The following is a 21331-nucleotide window of genomic DNA, read 5'->3' as shown; positions in this document are numbered from 1 at the left end:
TGTTTTAAATAAGTAAGAAAGTGTATTAGGCAAGGTAGTGAAGGGTTTCAAAGTGTAGTAATGGGATTTTACAAAGTTAAGAGTTTAGATGTTATAATAGAGGGACATGTGTCTACAAGGAGTAGTAGGCTCTTGGGTAAAAGTAGAAGCAGTGGGGCAGAATTAAGCAAAGGTGATAGGTTAGAAAAACAAAATAAACCCTGCGGAAGCTTTCCATTGGATCAGAATGTTATTTATTGCCTTGTAACAGAGAAACTTGTGACTGCTTTTGAGCTATGGTCGACTTCTTGCTGCTCTAAAATCTCACGGCCCCTGAGGCCGAGGTTTATCTGAGTAATAAATCATTTTTAACCTGCCAGTGGTCCCACCCCTTCATTAAGGCATCAAGGACAGGAATTTATGGTCATTTTTTTACCCACTGTGAGGAAATTATAATTTTATTTGAGGGCTCTCAGTCAGGTTTCCTCAGTCTCATTGGGTATGTTTTTTACTGCTTATAAAATACTGACTTTTAATGATTCTAGAGCTTTTCAGATATCAGATCATTCCACCAGGAAGGTTCTCTGTAATGTGTCCAGGAAAGACACAGAAAGAAAGGAACAAGAAACAGGGAATCCAGTTTAGGATGCCAGGCTTAAACTTTACATGAAAGTTGAAAGACTTAGTAAGGTTTATTCTATTTGTCTTATTTAGTTTTAAATCTATTATCTCTGTCTCATTTAGATTTAGATTTATTCTTTTTATCTTATTTAGATTTATTATCTCTGTCTTATTTAGATGTAGATTTATTATCTCTGGATTCACTGGCAGGTAAGCATTGAAGCAGGAGGGACCTAGACAAGTTAAAGGACAGTGTTGAAATAACAAAATTGGCGTGGTAACAGATTTCTTAGAAGAAACAGATTTCTGAACCCTAAAATCCTGACACAGCTTGGTTTTAGATGCAAAATATCCACTGAAGAAGTTCTGAAGGGAATGAAAAATCTGTGAGGCAGCTGATAAGGAAGAGCTGCTTCAGTAACAGCGAAATTCCAGTTGCTCAGAAAGATCTGACTCTGTTTCTAGGCCTTTATGTATTCAGGACTGTGAGTAGCTATTTATTATTACAGCATTAAAAGGATATTTAAATGTGTAGAACTCATTTTAAAAGCTTGTCACACACCTCAGGAGATAATGGGACATGTTCCTCACACAAGTTTGAGTGGGAAGTTGGGCAAACAGAGGAAACTGCTCTGATCTGTGTGGCCAACAGAGACAGGGAGGGCAAACAGAGATGGGCATAAAATTCAGAACTCCTGCAGAAATAAGGAAGCTCAACCTTTCCATTCTGTCTGAGTGCAAACTCCCTCAGTATCTGCACGCCAAACATTCAGACAGGAATTTTATAGCAGCAATTAAAATCTTGTCAAACCATCACAAAATAGTCTCAGAAGTATTTGTCCATCAGACAGATCTCTGAAGGCTTTTTGCTTTTTTCATGTCTGGTTGATTGGCTGATTGGTTTTTAAAGTGTTTTCATGCAACAGCAGAACACAGCAGCAGAAGTTTTGTTGGATTTAAAGGAGAAACTTCATTTTTGCTGAGACTATTTTGGTTTCCAACTTTGGCAATTTCTTCTTGGAGATTTCTCTATATTTTCCTAGTTTTGTCTTGGGAAGTTTGGCCTGAGAACTTTCACCCCAACAGCTCTGAGTGTTCCAGGGCAGCAGCAGGATCAGGGGAAGTGAAGTCATGGAGGTTCCTGAGCCCAGGCTCCCTCATTTCCACACCGAGCAGGGCACAAACCCCCAAAATCCCAAAGCAGCCTTTCATCCAGGGAGGGATTTCCTGGGATGGAATTTCTCCATTTGAGCAGGAAGCTGGGAGCAGCTCCTTGTGCTGTGCTAAATGTTTCCTGAACATGCTGTAGCCAGCACTCTGGGAGGAAAGATCTAATCAAATTTAAATAGACAATTTATCTTCCCTCTCTACTCTCCACTGCAGCAAAGCAACAAGAATTGGATGTGCTTGTGTCTTGACAAGGGCCTCACTCGTTTATGGGCTGAAGTTAATTAATAAGAGAAAGCAGAATCTGCTCCAGCCTTTGTCACCTTTCATTTGGAGAAATAAAACATCTGTCCAGAGCTGCTCGTGGTTATAGCCACGTTTCCTCAGTAAAATAAAAGCCAGGTGATTGATTTGTGGAACTTCCCAGAGATAGAGATCTCCGTGGCAGAGGGCAATTAGAGATTGGGATTTTAAAGTGGTTATTGTGGGCTGTTGGTGTTTTATTACCACAGCAGAGTGTCTGCTGGTATTTAGAAATTATAACACTTAGGGAAAGTTTTGATTTATTCATACAAAGAGGCAGATTTATGAATGGCAGTGAAAAAAAGCCCATCAAGTAAAAGCTTCATGGTTTTTAATTTTAATTTTAAAGGGGGTATTTACAGTGCTCATACTCAAGAACCTGTAAGACCTCTCCTGATCCAAATTTCATAGAAATGGGGGATGTTTTTGTGAAATGTCATTTTTGGAGGCAATCCCAGTTGCAAAATGCTCACCTAGGGCTGCATTTCAGCTCTGTGTTTAAAATGTGTGCAGGCACAGAGGGCTGGCTGCTGTCCTCTGAGCTGCTCAGAGTGGCTCCAACCCCGTTTTCTTCTTCCTGTGGGGTGGAAGGGAAAAATGGGATCATTGTGCTTCTGATTTTGAAGCCTTTCCCAGTCTTCAGGATTGTTTAAAACATATGTAAATATATTATGGAGAGTATCAAAGGAAAACCTTGAGAGTATAGGAAGGAGAACAGGGTCCAGTTCTTGGAACTTGCTCAGGATGTTTCAACAATTGGGATATTTCAGGTGTCATTTTGGGTGCCCAAAATGGAGAGGGCCTGATATCAATAAATACTTAATTAAAAAACTAGGAATCACATGATGCTCTATTGACATGTCAGTCTAATCTGGCAGAGCATTTATGAAGCTCTTTACTAATCCTGTTGCTTTTTAATATAAAGTTCATTATGACACCTTGCCAAACTGTGAGATGTCTCCTGCAGGTTGATAGTAATAGTTAGGATTTTTTTTTTCAATGGAATGTTTTTCTAGTATTTTTGAGGCAAATTCTTGTTTGATCCAAAGCCTAGTGCTTGCTTAAAGAGAAATCTGCCTGTGGAATGCATCCACCCCTGCAATGGTTTGTGAAAGAGGTTAGCAAATAATTTGCAGCTATTTACAAATATGGCCCGTTCAGAGTTGTGGAATCCCTTAATTAAAAGCAGTTTGTACAAGGGAATATTTAATACAACACTGAAGTTTGCCCAGTGAGCCATCGGGGTGTTTTTGTCAATAACAAATCACAAATTTCTGGATGTCAGCATTAATGGATAGCAGTGAGGTCTGTGAGTCTCTTACCTCTTTTTGAAAGATGTTGCAGCTGTAAATAAACAGAGAAAAAGTCCTGCAAATTAAAACCTGGCATTTTGTATATTCTGGCAAAATTAGGAAATTCATTTAAATGCACACTAAATATACTCAGCTGTCCAATATGCAAACCCTTAAGCTGCAGAAAATGAAAACAGGGGGAAGTTAAGCAAGGTGGTCTCAGATCTGCTCAGGCACAGATTTACACACACAAACTTCTATCATTTGAAATCTCTGCCATTTCAGAGTTAAGGGTGGGTTCAGGTACAACTTTTGGTGGATTTATGTTGTATATGTATTTTTTTCTATGTTTTATTTGTGGGGGGAAAAATCCAGAAACTTGGAGCAGTGGAGCATTTTTTTTCTTTTTAAAACTCAGAATTAGTTACACCAAAAATTATCTTGTGCTTAAAATTGAATATGTGATTAAGGCTTTTACCACTAGATTTTTTTTTAGTTAGGTAGAGGGTGAGAATATCTAACTGTACACAAAGTAAACAAGTCCTTATCCTACTCTCTGTATTCCTGGTTCTCAGATGTTTGTGTTAGCAACAGAAAACCCCTGCAAAAGAGCAGTTTCAGATTTTCCAAGAAAGACACACATTTAATATTCCTTTGTACTCGCTCTTCCTCTCATTCTCATGTGGAGCTCATACTCTTCCCAAGTGGAAGCAGTCAGGAACTGCAGGTCCCTTAAAAAAATCTCTCTTTCAGAGAATATTCTAATTTTTAAGTTTAGGGAGCACTGGGGAAACAACAAACAAACCAAACCCCAGCAAAAGGAGACCTCCCAGGGTTCCTTCCTCTTGGTTCTGATGAGAATTGTCCTGTCAGGGGATTTTAGAAGTTAATATTTAATGGAATCACTTGAAACTTTTTACTACCTGAACCCCAGCAGCAGTGGCCTCAAATGACCCTCGTGTATGGTGAGACAGGAGAAAATAGAGAGTCACAACTCCAATTTTCACAGCAGCAATTAAAACCTCACCAATCAACCACAAAATGGTCTCAGAGGCATTTATCCATCAGACAGACCTCAGAAGGGGTTTTTTTGGTTGTTTTTGTGTGTGGTTGATTGGTTGGTTGGGTTTTGAGAAGTGTCTCCATGCAGGAGCAGAGCACAGCACCCTTCAGGCTGCATTTGTGCTCTGCCTCTCTTGTTGGAGCCCTCAGAATTGGGGCTTCGTTTGCCCAGACCACCTTTCCCATTCCCTTTTAATTAAAGAATCTTTGATTCTTTTATTTCTAAATAAATTCTAAATATTTCTTCAATTAAAGAATCCTTGCAGCTCCTGAGCTGTGCCAAAGCGTGCAGGGAGCGGTGCTGAGCACTCAGCGTTTTTGGGGGTGGCAGAGGGCAGGAGCTGTCACTTCCAGGCTCAGTGTCACCCGGGGCTCTGCTGGGGACTGGAAAATTGTGTCACACCAACGTGAGGCACTCAGCAGGCTCAGTTCCAGGGGCTCTCCCTGCCCATTTCCCAAGAGATCATCCTAAAGATTTTATTTAACTGTTTGCAATCTGTTGTGTATGAAGTGCTTTTATATTTCTTACATATTTAATCTTCTATAAAGGAAATAATTTAGAATACAGAGCTAAAACTTGAGGTCAAGTCTTGTTCAGATGGAATCTTTCTTCATGGAGAAAAATGGGAACAAATTGCTTTTAAAGAAATCATCTATTTTAATAAACATTGAGGCAAAGATTGCTGCTCAATATTGATCTGCATTCAGATCACAGACCAAACCCAGTGGGCATTTTCTGTGCAGGAAGGTATAACCATCACAGGAGGAAATGGAACAAGCAGAACTTAAACCAAACCCACTGCTAAAATTATGTTTATAAAAGTTGCACCATTGAAGCAGGGGCTGGGGCTCCATCCTAAAGCCCAGGACTTCCCACTAAACAAGGCTTGACAAAACCCTCCTGGGATGTGCAAAAAAATCAAAACCAGCTCCTGGATCTCCTCCCTGAAGGATAATTAAGCAGATTTAAAGTCTAAATATAAACCCAAGCCCTGAAGAGGAGATGTGCCATGGCAGGAAGGGTTAGATCCTAAAGCACAAACAGCTTCCTTTAAAGGCTTGTGTGACTTATTTAAATCTGACACAAAAATGTCAAAGTCCATAATTTTGCAGTGATCCTGCTGTGGAAAGTGGAGGCCCTGCACAGGGCTCTGCTCTTTTGCTCTAAAATGCAGAGGAATTCAGCCCTGTGAACCTTTTGTGGAATGAGGGTCAGGCCTGTGTGGGTGCTCTGCTTTCCTTGCTGCCCGTGGTTTGAATTTCGAGCAGCACTTGCAGAATTTGCTGCATCTTTATGTGGGAAGAGAGTAGCACAGATAACGTTATGCATCTGTTGCACTCATTAAAGCAGAAAATAGAAATTCTAATTTTTTATACAATTTTTCTAACTTTATATTTGTTTTTGCTCAACTTCTGCATCCTACTCCCCAGAACATACCAGGCACAGCATTTACAGGTGACCCCAATTCATGCAGCACCTCCTGTGGAGACATAATCTGATTTTACTCACCTAAAACTGGGAGGATTCAAACAGAAACACCAACATAGTGAAGATATTTACTATTTCAAAGCTTTCTCTATGCAGTAGTCCTTGACCAAACTCCTTTACCTTTGTCCAGTTTAGTCTTGACCTAGAATAGTCTCAGTTACACCTAAGAGTTGGCATCTCTTTGCAAAATTGACCTCTTGTTTACAATTTTATACTAATCACCTTACTGACCTTTCAGTATTGAATTTATTTGCTGTTGCAGTGCCCTACTCTCTACTGTCTGAATATTAAATGTGTTTGTTTTCCCAGAGGGCTAGAGAACATTGGACAAAAGGGTTCAGCAGGAGAGAGTGAAATAAAAAGAGGTTGTGAGTCTTTAACCTTGAGCCTGACATGAATGTGAACCAAACTCCAGATACTTGGCTTAGATGAAGCCAGGTAAACATTCGAGTATAAGCCCACACACAACCAGAACACAGCTCTTGGTGCTCACCAGGCTTTGGAGATTTTGCCTAGATGGTTGTACTTAGGACTGAATATTCTGAATATCACCTTTTTCTTCTGATGGGAAAAAAAAAAAAGAAATTTGTAGCATCTAAAATTCTATTTCTTTTTTTTTTTCTTCTTTTTTTTTGGTTTTTCTTTGGTTTTGGTTTTGTTTTTTTTTTTTTCTTGCCTGATGCAGTATAATAAATCTGACTTTCAAGGTGGGATGAAGCTGAAGAGTTTTTTTCTGTTACAGCTCCAGAGAAGAAAGAAGTGGAAACTTATAGCAATGTCAAAAATGTCCTGAAGTGTTGTCCCCGCAGTCTTTTGTTAAAAGCAGTTCATTTTTTTCTGTTGTCTCCATTACTGTGAGAAAAGGGAGCTGTAATTCACTGTTTGTCTTCCCTTGGCATTGTCAGTCTCATAAAGAAACACCATTACATGAACTCTACACGGTTCATACCAAACCAACACTTCCCAGGTTCTATCCATCATGGATGTCCCTGCTTTTCCACGCTTTTACAGCCATTACAACATCCCAAGTTCATCTGCTTTATTTTATCTTCCAAAATAAACCTGGCTGGGCTTTGTTTCAGCACAGCCCTGAAACATTTTTACACCAGCTGTTACCTCAGATCTCGAATTTAAGCATGTATTAAAAGAATTCCTTGCTGTTGGGCCATGCAACTCCGGGTAAATAATATTTTTAAATATGAGAGTTGCATCAGCTATAACAAGTAAATTAAATATTGTAGAGAATATTGTATTGGTAGAGAAATTAAAATGCCACCTTTATATGCAACAAACCCTCTGCCTTTGCTTCTTCTAAATTTTGTCCCTGCAAGCAATAATTTGATCCACTGGGGGACAGGATTTGAAGGAGATTTTGAATTTTATTGTAATGCAAAAATTCTGTCACTGAATGATGTGTAACATTAAAAAAAAGTTTTTTCCTGGATGCCAAGCTAAACATGCAACATTTTAAGTTGAGGAGGGAGTTTCCTCTAAAGTGAAAAATTAATGGAAAACTAATATACATCTCTGTAGAGAAATTTTAAGTAAAGATATGGGTTTCTACATCTCCCTTGTGGAGAAAACGCTTTAGAAAATTAATTTGATTTCTTGTCACCTTTAGGGACTTGCCAGTTTGGCCCTCCCATTACCATTGCCTTCAGAGGATGAGCCCCCTTAGGTACCAGCAGAGCTGAAGCAGTTCTAAGCTCTCATTTCCAGTACAAACCAATGTGAACAAGTGGAAGCCGTTCTAGAAACATCTCAATGTTCTTGCAAGACCCAGGCAGTCCAGGCCAAAAACTTCACCTCACACCTTCACCCAAAGTGAGAGGCAGCAGCTCTGTCTTCACACATGAAGCTAGAAGTCATTATTGCAGGGCTGCTCATTAATAAATTAATTCAAGAGCCTCTGCAGAGCCCTAAGCCCAGGTCAAGGCAGGCACGTTTGCAGAGCTGCCAGTCAAACACAGTGGAATCTGCAGAGTTTTCCCTGGCTTGACCAGAGGCTTGGAATTTAATCCAAACAAGATGCCAAACGTTGGTATTAAAGCAATACAGATGCTTTCCCTCTGTGGGATGTGGAGCTCACAAATTGAGATCAGTTCCTCCCTTGCTAAGTCCTGGAGACTTTAATACCGTTTGTGTGATGGAGAAAAGCTTTCCTTTCTTTGGGTTCTGCTGGATCTGTTCAGGAGAATATCAAACCCTTTTATTTACGTAAAAATTTACCTTCGCTACAAAGAATCCAGCCGGCAGATAGAACCTAAGCCTGTGCCATAAGAAGTGGCTGTTTCCCAGATAACAGATTTATCTTGTTAACTGATGAGCTGTAGCACCCAGCTGCAGCAGAAGAGGTGACTGGTATTTGTGTTTAGGAAGCAGAAATAGTGGGGAGGTTTGCAGAAATGTCACCTCATCAGCCCAAACTATAAAGTACCCACGGTACAGAAAGTTTCCTGATCTAAAATTGGGCAATATGGGTTTTAAGGCTGCCTCGACAACCACACAATTTTTTTCATCATTTAGACTAATTACTGTGCATTTTAAAAGACGAGCTAGGAGGGCACAGATAGTGAAGGAACTTGTCACCGTTTCTGTCTCTAGCAATGCAGATGAATCTCTCACCTCCCTCTGTTGGCTCTACAGAGCCCTCACACAACTCAAATTCAGCTCTCACAAAGCCCTGGTTTTTCATTCCAGGAGCTCTCTTAGGGACACTGTGATTGAAGTGGGTAAAACTGATTCGAAATTTATTGATCGGTTTTATTGTGCAAGGCAATCTTCCCTCTTGCACCTGAAATGTTCTGGCACCCCGAGGTCTGGCTGAGCCGTTCTGCACCTCTCCAGTCCCCTTACCTGGGGCACAGCAGTCACATGAACTCCTTTTTGTACTGTGCCCTGCTGTTACCAAACGTATCTGTGAAGGGAAGGGAGAGTATTTGGGCTGCCCCAACCATCTGAACCTGGCAGGACTGCAGCTCTTAAGGTTTTTAAAAAACGATGAATATCCAAATTTAGAGAGCATGAACAAGGATCGAGTTCAGAGAGGAAAAAAACCCAAACCATCAAGTGAGCTTGTTCCTGAAACGTGCTGAAATTCTGTACAACTTGGCCAGCCCCAAGCACGGGCTCAGCTGGACCCCACAGCTGGAACCGTGGCCCCGTGCCATGACTGAAGTGCGGCCTGCCAAGGAAAAGAGGAATTAAAGCTTTCCAAAGCAGGGGTGTATCAGGCCAACCAACAACGTGCAGCATATTTACATGTAAAAAGATCCACATGCCAACCACCAAACCATTTCAAACGTGTGTGGAGAAGCTTTCACAGTACCTGCTTGCACCTTTTCTGCCTCTGCCTGTGTTTTAGTCTCCCCCCTGAGAAATGCTCAAGGTTCTCTCATGGACTACATGGAAGTAGAGGGATAGAACTCATACTTAGTCATGAAACATTTGCCAACAGATCACGTTTTGCCATTCTGTTTTTTCCTCTCTGCCCCTCCACCCTCTTCCAAAAAGTTCTGTTTTTTTCAGCAGTAACCCAGCACAACCCTTCACTTCTTTTGAGAACTGGTAGGGCCCTGGGACACAGAGAGCATCCCTCCCTTTGCCCGCCCACAGAGGACGTAGAGTCCCCCCTCCTCACTCTGCTCCTCCCATTTCCCACTGGGAGAACGGTGGGCACCACCCCTGAGAATCGCTGGGCTGAGTCTTGAGTTGATTTTCACCTCTCTTCTTACTGCCAGGTGGTTTCTGGCATGAGGTGGCCCCTGGCACAGGTCACTGACCTGCTTTAAAGACTGCATATACGGCATAAAAATCGTGTGGCTTTCAGCATTTAACTGCACCACCGAGACACCAAATCCAAACAGCTCGCTGTTAACAATGGGACTCAATTCAACCCAACAACCAATCCATGATTTTATTACTTGTTCTTCTATTTATTAACAAGCTGAATGGCTAGAACAGTGGGTCTATACTCGAGTGTTTACCTCACATCTGCATGAAGGACAAATAAAAGTTGGTTCAACAATACTATGTTCACATTATCCAGGCTTCCAAGTATAGTTGTTGTGTGCAAGTTCTCTCTGTTCATGTGGTAGCTGTGATTTTTTTTTCCCCCTGTGGTAGCATGATTACGCTTAGTACTTTGTCTGCTTGGCTTTTTGTGCTCTTGGCTGCATCCATTTAGATTTTGCTTTAAAACATTGATATTCTAGTTTTTACACTTGGCTCCTGTGTGTGTCTCATACGTACCCATCCAACCGTGTCCGTGTTCCGTGCTTTTCTGTTTGTGAAGTGTGATATGTTATGTGTAATGGTTTTTTTTAACAACGACACAAAAGAGACTTTTTAATTTAAAAAAAAAAAACAAAAAAAAAGCCTTTCTACTTACTCACTGCAAAAAAACCTATCCACATGCATGGTTTGACATTTGCATTACAATTAACATGGCTTGTCTTTTACTAGGGATGTACCACACGAGTGGACCTTGGCTTTCTTTAACCACTCCTCCCCATCAGTTCTTTGATGGCTTTAAACCTCGGTTTATTTTAATATTGCAGTTGGTACAGACATTCAAAATGCACATAACTGAGCCACTCGTTTATGCATATAACATCCAGAGACTTTGGACTCCAGCTGCCTGCACTGCCCTAACCATGTGCTACATTTTTCACCGAGTGTTCTCTGCCCGGGTGCTGCCCTGGGGAGGTGCCCTCTGACAGCCCTTTCCTTTTCTCCCCCCAGATCCGCGTCGTGAAGGCATTCCGTAGCTCTCTCTATGAAGGTTTAGAAAAACCAGAATCTAGAACCTCTATTCACAACTTTATGACTCATCCTGAATTTAGGATAGAAGATTCCCAGCCCCACATCCCACTCATTGATGACACAGACCTAGAAGAAGACCCCGCTCTCAAGAAAAACTCGAGTCCACCGTCCTCGCTGAACAAGAACAACAGTGCTATCGACAGTGGAATCAATCTTACAACTGACACCAGTAAATCAGCTACCTCTTCTAGTCCAGGAAGCCCAATACATAGCCTGGAGACATCACTTTAGCTGAAAAGGTCACTGCAAAAAAAAAAAAAAAAAGAAAAAAGAAATATAAAGAGTTAAAGTAAAATTAAATAAGAAACCCCACAGCAACCGAGATATATAAATATATATATTAAAAACATTGCTGGCTGAAAAGCTGTTTGAACTCTTATTCACTCTGAGACAAGTGAATGAATTGTTGATCACAATGGTTTTGGGGAAAGAATGAATGGCTGATTTACATACCCCCCCCCCACCCCGTTCCCTTTCAGAAAAACAAAAACAACAAAAAAACCCCTCCTGCATGAATGTACTGTACACTGCTGGCCCTTCTTTCTCTCTTTTCGTTGATTTTTATTTCCTTTTTGGGTTTTTGTTTTGTTTTGTTTTCTCCTCCTTAAGCAGGAACTGCAGAGGACTTCTTTCTGAGGCTATTTATCCAATTCACTGGTCTGTGAGTTTTTTGAAATGCTTGTGTGGCATGGACTCAATTGTATAGATTAATTTAAATAACTTTTTTGAAGTTGCAAAGCTTAACTTGCACAGTAGATTTGCACCAGTTGGACAGAGGAACTTAAACATTTATGAGACTATATATAGAGATATATACATATAAGTATATAGATAATTAATTATATATATGTATATATCTATCTATATATATATAGTTATATATATATAAAGTTTCTTTGTTGGCATGTTGCCTTGTTTCTGCTCAAATTGCTCTGACTATTTTAACTTATTTATGTCCTAAAAAAGAATGTAATTTGTTTACAAACCTGTAGATAATATCCTTAACTATTTGTAGGGTTAAGAAAGCACTTCCTGCCGAAGTAGTATAAAAATGGCTCAGCTCAGCTCATTGAAAATGTCTGTACTCTCGCACCCTGGATATTTTATTACAACTGTGCTCTGATTTCTGCCTGATTTCTTTTCTTTTCTTTTCTTTGTTTTTTTTTTTTTGGTTAATAATGTAGATACTGCTAGTAAATAACAAAAGAAGCCAAAATATAACACATTGGATGTAGCATTGTGATCCTATATACAGGGAAGTAAACCAGGCTTCCTTTGTTTCAAATAAAAATCAAAATGATCAGGTTCTCTCCTTTTTTTTTTCCTTCCTTCCCTCTGATAATCTGCTTGAACTCGTTTTGGTGCAACATTCAATAATGGAGGCGATTTCATTCTTTAGACACACAGCAATGGCTTCGAAGACTATTTTTAGAGAGACATTAAATGAGTTTTTAATTTAAAATAAGTTATATTTGGTTTGTCTATATGGAGATAAAACAAATGTTAAAATCTTGTGATATACTGTGTTAATCCTTTTCAATTAGTACTTTAGGCATTTAATTCCTTATTATTTGCAAAGTACGGGCTGTTGGCATTTTGGATGAAAATCACTGTAGGTTGTTACTTTGATTTTTTTTGAAGGAAAACATAATTTCTGCACTATTAGGACTGAACGAATCTTTACTAATTGTGTATTGAGATGTGCTTTGTGTGATTTTTTTTTTAACCAAGCTCGTGTTCCTGTAGTAACACAGTAATACATTATTTTACCTTGAGCTTTCTACCACGAAAGCCGCTTTGAAAACCTGCAGTACGGAAGGTGAAAAACACTTTTCAAGATGGTAACAGCCCTAAAAACGTGAAACAATTACGAGCTTCTACAATTGCTATGTCAACCACTTGAATGCTAAGCACTTTGTGGATCACAGATTTTTCATAAATAATTTTTGTATTTAATATAAAGTTCGCTCGAAGACTTTCCAGCATTTGATTTTTTTTCCATAACTGTACAGCGCAAAAAGACATTTGGAACGACACGCTCGCTGCCGCCAGGCGTGTTGGAACAGAACACCCTCCAACCCCCTGGGCCAGCCGGGTCGTTTAAGGTGTTTTTTCTGGTTGTCCTCAAGCCGGCGCATCTCTGCAGTCACAGCAGCTTAACCAAGCCAGAACTCTCCAAACCAAGCTCAGACTCATGGCCAAACTGCAGACTGGGCCCAGACGTTTCCAGGTGCGTCGGGACCCCCAGGCAGGTAAAGCTCTGAGCGGGGCTCTCCGCTGGCTCTGGGGGTGCCGGGAGCGGGGGCCCTGCAGAGCCCCCAGCCCCCAGTGGAGGGGCCCGTCCAGGGATGGGCACTGCTCAGGATGGTGCTCTGAGATCCCCCTGTGCACCACGGATCGGCTCCCTGGGGCTGCCTGGGATCTCTGGCCAGAAGACAAACGTGGTCTCTATTTACAGGGAAGCCTCTAGCTTTGGACTCGAACATCTACAGAAGCTATTAATACTGGAACAGTTTCTTTTCAGCATCTTAACACACTGACTGTTTGCCTTTTTTTTTTGTTGTTGTTTTCAAACACTCCTCATATTTTTTCTCGGTTCCGTTTCTTTTGTTTGTTTGTTTTTGAATGTTTTCCTGTAGGAGTACCCCTCCCTAAGGTACCATTCGCAGACTTGAAAACTGTTAAGAAAACGAACACTGCATTCTGTGTACATATAGTAAAACATATATAAACTGAGATGCATAGAAACCTTGGGCTTTTGTGAGCAGAGACTGTGCTTTATGTATATGATAAATGATAGACTTTTTTTTTTTTTTTTTTAAGCAGAATAGCTATGACCTTTCAACTACGAGTCGTGCATCACAATTCCTTTCTTTTATTGCTTGACCTCTCTGTGATGGGAACAATGGATCAAAAACCAAAATGATCAGTTTGTTAAAATTCCCTGCAATATATAAATGCTCGCTCTCTACGTACTGTACTTAGCAGCATGAGATTTGTGGACAACAATACAGTGGTACATTGGCAATCCATCCCACTAGGGGTTATTAATATATGTTCATTCATCTGTTTTTATGAATTTTTTTATCTAGACAATAATTGTAAATAAAGAACTTACTCTGTCTGTTCATTTAATACTATGCAAAAGGTTATGCTTTCTATTGTTATTCTTATTCCTACAGTGTGATGCTGGAATGTTTGTGGTTTCAAAAAAAAAACAAACAAAAAAGACAAAAGTAAGTAAAATATGTGATGTAAATTATTTTATAGTTTGAAACAAAATGATAAAGTTTTACTCTTGCTGCTTTCTGTCTAATAGATCTCTCTTGGCAGGAGCACAAGTGGAAAATTTAAAGAAATAAATTCACAAAGCAGCATGAACAATAATGGTCTGAATGTAACAGCTTTCTTTATTCTCACCTGAAGTCCCTAGCTGCAGCTCTGGATTCCCTCTGGGACACTTTGATGTGCAGGTGGATTTAAATCTTCTGGACTGGCAGTGAGGACCAGGCAGAGTTTGCTTTCCTCGCCCCGGGGGCTGAGCAGCCCCCAGGGCTGCAATTCCTGCCTGGGTGGCCAGGAGTGGAGGTGGGAATGCTCCTGGGAATGCCGCAGGGAAATCGCTGCAGTGAGAGCGCAGAAAAGTCAAATGATGACGTGAATTTGCTGAGGAAACAGCCAAGTTTAATCCTCATTAAACTGAGCTTAATCACCATCCTAGGACCAGCAGCTCTCTAAGGCTTGTCCTGTCATTGATGACAGTTCTGCTCTTACACTGATTTTTTTCAGCTCTCTCTCCCTCTGTCACGGGCAGAACTTTGAACCTCCCTAAAATTGGGCAGTTCAGTCCAGGACCCATCCTGCCACTCAAGACCTAGGGAACAGGAGGGAATTTTCACTCCAGTGTTGAGACCCTGAGCCCAGAAATTCCTTCCCTTTTTTTCCATCTTAGATGGATGCAGTTGTTCACAAACTGCAATGCAGCTGGGCTCACACAGGATTGTTGTGTTAGGAGTTAGCCAAGCAGGCCAGGTATGAGGTGAGTGGCTGTCAAATAATCTCATTTGTAAAGGGAAAATGCTTCAAATTACAGATTTTCCTGTCTCCTCAGCTAGATTTCAAACTTTTAATCACCAATTCTCCATCAGAAGTTATAGTTGATAGAGGCCAAAATTAAATAGTGCTACACTGTCAGGAAAATTACCAACAAATCAAAATGTACTCCACACAGGGAATTCAACAAAACCCTACAGAAAACAATTATTGAGACAGCAGATTTCTTGGGCTAATGGAGCTTTACAGCTGCTTTGGAAATGAAACTGTTTTCTGCTTTGATTTTGTGGAGGTAATAATCAGAAAAGATTTTTACTCTCATTCTCTGTCACTCCTTTGCCTCCTCCTCCACACACAAGTTCACTTGCAGCGTTGGTCCAAGTGCTCTCTGTGAGGAGGTGTTGGTGTGGAAAAGCTCTGGCATTGCTCCGTGTGTGTTTTCAGCACTCTGGGAATGCTGGAGCCTCAGAGATGCACTTTGGGAGCTTCACCTTTCCAGGAGAGTTTGTGAAATACTTCTGAGCACGGGGTGGATGTGAGTCACAGGTGCAGATTGGGAAGAGCAGCAGGAATGGAATTCCCAACACTAAATTCCTGTTTGTGCATCCAGCTGGGGCTTCAGAAAGGTTCGTGTTTGAAGCTGTTGATCCATGAGGGACAGCCAGGGCTGACACCCTGACTCAAAGCAGGGATGCTGGAAGGTTTCAGCTGTTCCATGAGGGGGAACACTGTGACCTCTGCAAGGAAACCAGGTGGTGTTTGCTGAGGTGCTGTACTGATAAAGAAGGGGGAAATGGTGCATAAATAGCAGATAGGGGAGAGGCCAAAAGGGAAATGAGGGAGAAAGAGGAAGAAAATACCAAATAATTTGGTATTTACTGAAATGAAATGGAGTCATAGCTGCTTGGTACTGGCTTGATCTGGCACTGAGTTCCAGTCCAAGAGTCTGAAAGGCCTTTTCCAATGAGGTCCATGAGATTCCCAGAGCAGCTGGGAGGAGGTGACCTCCAGCATCCCCGTGTCCCTGGGCATCTGCTGCCACCTCCTGCCACCAGCAGGGCTGGTGACACCTCCTGTGGGGCTGCTTCCTCCCCATGGCAGTGAGCGTGGGCACAGGGGAGCACCAGGGCTCAGCTCTGCCCACCTCCCCTTGGTGCTCCAGCATTTTTAGAGGGGCTTTTGAGGAGCCACAAAAGGTAAGCACTGGGTATTTGCCATTTGTGTTTGTGTTCCTGCAGATGTGTGCGACACCGGCAGAATGGAGCAGAATAATAATCATATTAATAGTAGTAGTAATAAATAGTAATAGTAATAAATAGTAATAGTAATAGTCACAGTCACAGTCACAGTCACAGTCACAGTCACAGTCACAGTCACAGTAACAGTAATAAATAGTACTAGTACTAGTACTAGTGCTGGTGCTGGTGCTGGTGCTGGTACTGGTAATAGTAATAGTAATAGTAATAGTAATAGTAATAGTAATAGTAATAGTAATAGTAATAGTAATAGTAAGTAATAGCAATAGCAATAGTCACAGTAACAATAATAAATACTAATAGTACTAGTGCTGGTACTGGTACTGGTAATAGTGATAGTGATAGTAATAGTGATAGTAATAGTAATAGTAATAGTAATAGTAATAGTAATAGTAATAGTAATAGTAAGTAATAACAATAGCAATAGCAATAATCACAGTAACAGTAACAGTAATAAATAGTACTATTACTATTACTAGTACTATTACTGTTACAATTACTGTTACTATTACTATTACTAGTACTAGTACTAGTAATAGTAATAGTAACAGTAATAGTAACAGTAAGTAATAGCAATAGCAATAGTCACAGTAACAATAATAAATACTAATAGTACTAGTACTAGTGCTGGTACTGGTACTGGTACTGGTAATAGTAATAGTGATAGTAATAGTGATAGTAATAGTGATAGTAATAGTGATAGTGATAGTGATAGTGATAGTGATAGTAATAGTAATAGTAATAGTAATAGTAATAGTAATAGTAATAGTAATAGTAATAGTAATAGTAATAGCAATAGCAATAGTAATAGTAATTAATGTTTTCGTGGCTCAGATCCTGACAAGGTTCCACGTGTGCATCGCCCTGGGCTATGAACCACAATTCCATATTTCTCATTTTATGCAATCCATGTAGGGAATGCTGGGGTTTGATCACCAGCACGCTGCTGTAGGAGGTACTGGGAAAAATAGGGAAGAGTCTGATCCTGTTTTCCTTTTTACAGGCAGGTTTTAACAGGCACATCATGATCTAACCTGGTGGGAACTGAGGAGAAGTATGATCAAACAACTCTGTTATTGAACAGGGCAGGCTGTTGGAAAACACAGACCCAAGGGAATATTTACAACAACATTTTCTCCCACAAGCTCAAACAAACAGATTTTCTACCTGGGAGCCCACATTTGCCTGGTAATAAGTGAAGTGTTAAATTCCGAGTAAGGGAATGTACTTCATTTCCCTCTCTGATGGATTTACCTGATTTTCCAGCAAGTTACAAAGCCCCTCCCTCTACCCCTTGTGTTTGGACATTTATGAATCTCTAGGAGTTGAGCTGGTATAAAATCAGCATTGTTGGTGCACAGCAAACAGCTTTTAGCTGGTTATGAAAATTAGAAAAACGAGTTCTGCAGCTTTCTTGGGAAGTTTCACAGAGCATTTATGGCTCCTGCTAAAGATGGCCATTTATCCCAGAATCCCAGAGCAGCCAGGCTGGAAGGGACCTCTGGAGATCCCCCAGAGCAGCCCCCACCAAGGCAGGTGACACAGGACACATCCAGGAGGGCCTGGGATGTCTCCAGAGAGGGTGACACGTGCATTTATAGAGCCTCCTAGTGCTTTCATCAGTGAGTTATTTAAAATTATTCCAGCTTTGAGCTCCAGAAGAGGCGTTTAAAATAATTATCTAAAATTATTAAAGAAAATTTAATAAGAATTATGGGATGATGAGTCACTGGGATGAGTTACAAACACTTTCTCACCACAGCATGTCAGATGGGAAAGCTGTCTCATGCTTCTTTGCATATGGAGAGTTAATTACAACTTTTAATTTGATACATGTCTGGAATTACTTTCTGGAAGACAAAGATTCCAGGAGCTGTAGGAGATGTCACTGTGCACTGTGGGAAGGGAGGGAATCAAACAGAACCTTCCTGTCCCAAATGAACCTGCTGAATGCCCAGCACTCTGCAGACCCTGCTGTTCCACCAAAATTCATCGTGGCTGGGAGTGGCCCTGCAGCTCCTGGCCTGGGACAGCCTGGTTTTCCACTTTTTGTTTGTCTGGGATGTTTCTGGGGGTTTCAGTGCCTTTCTCTCCACTTCCAGGCCTGGTCTCACCGTATGGTTTGGAAGGGAGTGGTGCCTGAGCAGGGAATGAAGCCATAATTAATTCAGGCTAAAATATCTGTTCTAAAAAAAAAAAGGGAATTGAGCAGATGCCTCCAGAGCTCCCCAGAAGAGCATTCAGTGCTCCTGACTGTCTTTGTGTCTTGCCACCTGACAGAGAGGATTGTGGCTTCAGAGGCAAAGCTGCAGAGTCCCCAGCATCTGCAGGGCAGGAGGGATTCCTGCAGGGCGGGAGGGATTCCTGCAGGGCGGGAGGGATTCCTGCAGGAAAGGAGGGAATTCCTGCAGGAAAGGAGGGATTCCTGCAGGAAAGGAGGGAATTCCTGCAGGGCGGGAGGGATTCCTGCAGGAAAGGAGGGAATTCCTGCAGGGCAGGAGGGAATTCCTGCAGGAAAGGAGGGAATTCCTGCAGGGCAGGAGGGATTCCTGCAGGAAAGGAGGGATTCCTGCAGGAAAGGAGGGAATTCCTGCAGGGCAGGAGGGAATTCCTGCAGGAAAGAGGGAATTCCTGCAGGGCAGGAGGGATTCCTGCAGGAAAGGAGGGAATTCCTGCAGGGCAGGAGGGATTCCTGCAGGAAAGGAGGGAATTCCTGCAGGAAAGAGGGATTCCTGCAGGAAAGGAGGGAATTCCTGCAGGAAAGGAGGGAATTCCTGCAGGAAAGGAGGGATTCCTGCAGGAAAGGAGGGAATTCCTGCAGGAAAGGAGGGAATTCCTGCAGGAAAGGAGGGAATTCCTGCAGGAAAGGAGGGATTCCTGCAGGAAAGGAGGGAATTCCTGCAGGAAAGGAGGGAATTCCTGCAGGAAAGGAGGGAATTCCTGCAGGAAAGGAGAGAATTCCTCCAGGGACTCACCTGGACAAACCTTCATCCCCGCCTGGGGAGGGAGAACCAGCAAGGCTGGCCACACCCAGCTCTGCCTGTTCCTCTGGTGCCATCAGGAGCTTTTTGGAGGTTTTATTCCACTATCAAGAAATAAAGTCCCTTCCAGCTGGTTTTATTGTCCTGCTGTCTGTGCTTGTGAGGGATTTGGACAGTTTCAGTGTTTCTCTACTGCATTTTCTGTGCTATTTTCTGTAAGCCTGAGGTGATAAAAGTGGCCGTAGTGAAATATTCCTTCTGACTTCTTTGCTTGTATTAAACTCCACAGCCTCTGTACCCCACCACTCCTGGGTATAAATTGTATTTTCCCTGGGTGAGAAAACACAGACAAAACCCACTTTGGCTGAGCGCGCTGCAGGGATGATTCAATTGCCTTTCTTTTCATTTTCATGTATCAGCACAGAAGCAGTCCCCAGTAATGCCAAAGCATTTTATCTCCTCAGTGTTCCTGCCAGGACAGTTTGTTCCTGAAATTTGGAGGCTGATCTATGACTGCCACTGGCAGAGCATCCTTCATACCAGTGGGGAGCCCAGGGGAAATTTGCCATCCCTCCAAACAGCAGACACTGAAAATAATGGCTGGGAGAGCCCTGAATCACCTCACATCTGAGGAAAGCTTACCTGTAGTCAATTAATTTAATTTCTTTATCAGTGCAGAACCTCTGCAGCCTCACCACACTGAAGTGTTTGGTTGTATCACAGAATCCTGAAATGTGACAAAGCTGTGGTCACAGTTTGGGTTTCCTTTCCTCAATAGTTCATGCACAGGTTACATTTTACACATCATGGATATATTAAAAAAAAAACAAATCCAAACAACTTTCTGAAGGTTCCCCAGCAATCTGAGATTTAGCAGGGAAAACAGGCAGGCACTTAAACATCCTGAATGATCTCTCCTGGTAAATCAGTTCCACAGAATATAATTTCATAAATGATAAAGTAGAAATAAAATCCGGCTGGCCTTAGAGAATAACCACTGGTCATTGAACTATCCTGGGCTCAGAAAACACTGCTTTTGATGTTGAGATTTTGCAGGCAATGAGGGAAAGGAAAGGAGAAGAGAATGCTGCCTTTTGCAATGGCAGCACCTTTAAAAAATACTGTTTTTTCTCCTGAGACTGCAAGTAAATGGTGGCAGAATGGCAGAAAAGCCCAAATACTGAAACACTTATCATGTAATTTCAACACAGGAAAAAAGCCCATTCCTGAAAGAAAACTGTAGGTGATACAATTTTAAAATGTTCTCAAGGCTTCTGTGGCTGAAGCTCAATTCCAGGCCAAGCCAAAAACCACAACGAGTGTTTGAAATCTTGTGCTGGGCAGACCAAGGGAACAGCAGGTGCCAGAAGGGAATCTTTTAAAGGTGGAAATTTTAATGTGTGTGAGCAATTGAAGCCAAACCTGGGGGCTGCACTGTGTCTGCTGCTGTGGCAGATTTATCTCATTTGCAGCCCTGAGGAGCATCGAGCACAGGGGATGGAAGGTCAGGCTGGGGCTGCTGCAGGTGAGGGCTGAGAGCTCCTGGAGCTGCAGGGCAGGGAAGCTCAGCCTGGACTGCTGAGAAGGCAAAGGGAGGAGAAAAGAGGGAATATTTTATTTCTTGGGGAGCTCAGGGGAGTGATTCCCTCCTGTCCAGGTCTTGTGTCCTGCAGGGTGCTGCTAATGGAGTTTGGGGGGGGAATAATGAGGGTTGTCTGCTGCATCTCCCACCCACCCTGCTGGGATTTATAATCTGGCACGTCATTGCTTTTCCTCCTCTCCCCTTCCCTCTCCCTCTCCTCCTTTTCTATTTTTTTCTGCCTCTACTCTGCTGTTTGCCATTAGAGACTTTGAAAAACTCCCTGGTAAAATTTTGGCTTTTATGGGGCAGAACAGTACAGCAAAGCCCCTGTGAGGAAATCCTGATTTTCTTCTCTCAACCCAAAATTTGGATTGCCTTTGATTGCAATGAGAGGTGTTTGCAGCCTGGATCCTCAAACATTATCCCAGATCTCTGGAATGTTATTCCCATTATTGATGTTGGTTTTTGCTTCTAATCTGCTGGTTTGAAATTGCACTAGAGACCTAGAATTGAAATCATTCCCATAAACCATGAAAAATCCCAAAGTTACTGCACTGTTCTGGAGCTTTTGATATCTCAGCTGATCTTTGCCTCACATTTCAGCTGACAGAGCACAGATCTCTTTGGTTTCAGGAGTTGCCTCTTCCCTGCTGTGAGTTCCCCCAGGTTTTCCTCTTTATCATCCCTAATTTCCCATCAGTGTCCATGGCTGTTGTGTAATA

The 21331-nt window shown here is 41.8% G+C and overlaps 1 protein-coding gene across 15 annotated transcripts in view; it reads left to right on the top strand.

The window, feature by feature from the left end:
- ATP2B2 (ATPase plasma membrane Ca2+ transporting 2) overlaps window positions 1-13872 on the top strand; it is a 412644-nt gene extending 398772 nt beyond the window's left edge. For 11 of the 15 annotated variants that reach the window (XM_063411251.1, XM_063411249.1, XM_063411250.1 and 8 more), the window contains one exon: window positions 10657-13872. In XM_063411251.1, coding sequence (XP_063267321.1) covers window positions 10657-10968 — 312 coding nt within the window. In that variant the 3' untranslated portion in view covers window positions 10969-13872. Of the gene's footprint in view, window positions 1-6222; window positions 6625-6655; window positions 7090-10656 lie in introns of those variants that run through there. The other 4 variants (XM_063411252.1, XM_063411254.1, XM_063411248.1 and 1 more) reach the window with 3 other exon arrangements.
- Window positions 13873-21331: the final 7459 nt, after the last annotated feature.

Source organism: Prinia subflava, chromosome 14 (assembly GCF_021018805.1).
Source record: "Prinia subflava isolate CZ2003 ecotype Zambia chromosome 14, Cam_Psub_1.2, whole genome shotgun sequence".
Taxonomy (NCBI): domain Eukaryota; kingdom Metazoa; phylum Chordata; class Aves; order Passeriformes; family Cisticolidae; genus Prinia; species Prinia subflava.
Note: the sequence above shows the minus strand (reverse complement) of the source record. Positions and strands in the feature narration are given on the sequence as shown.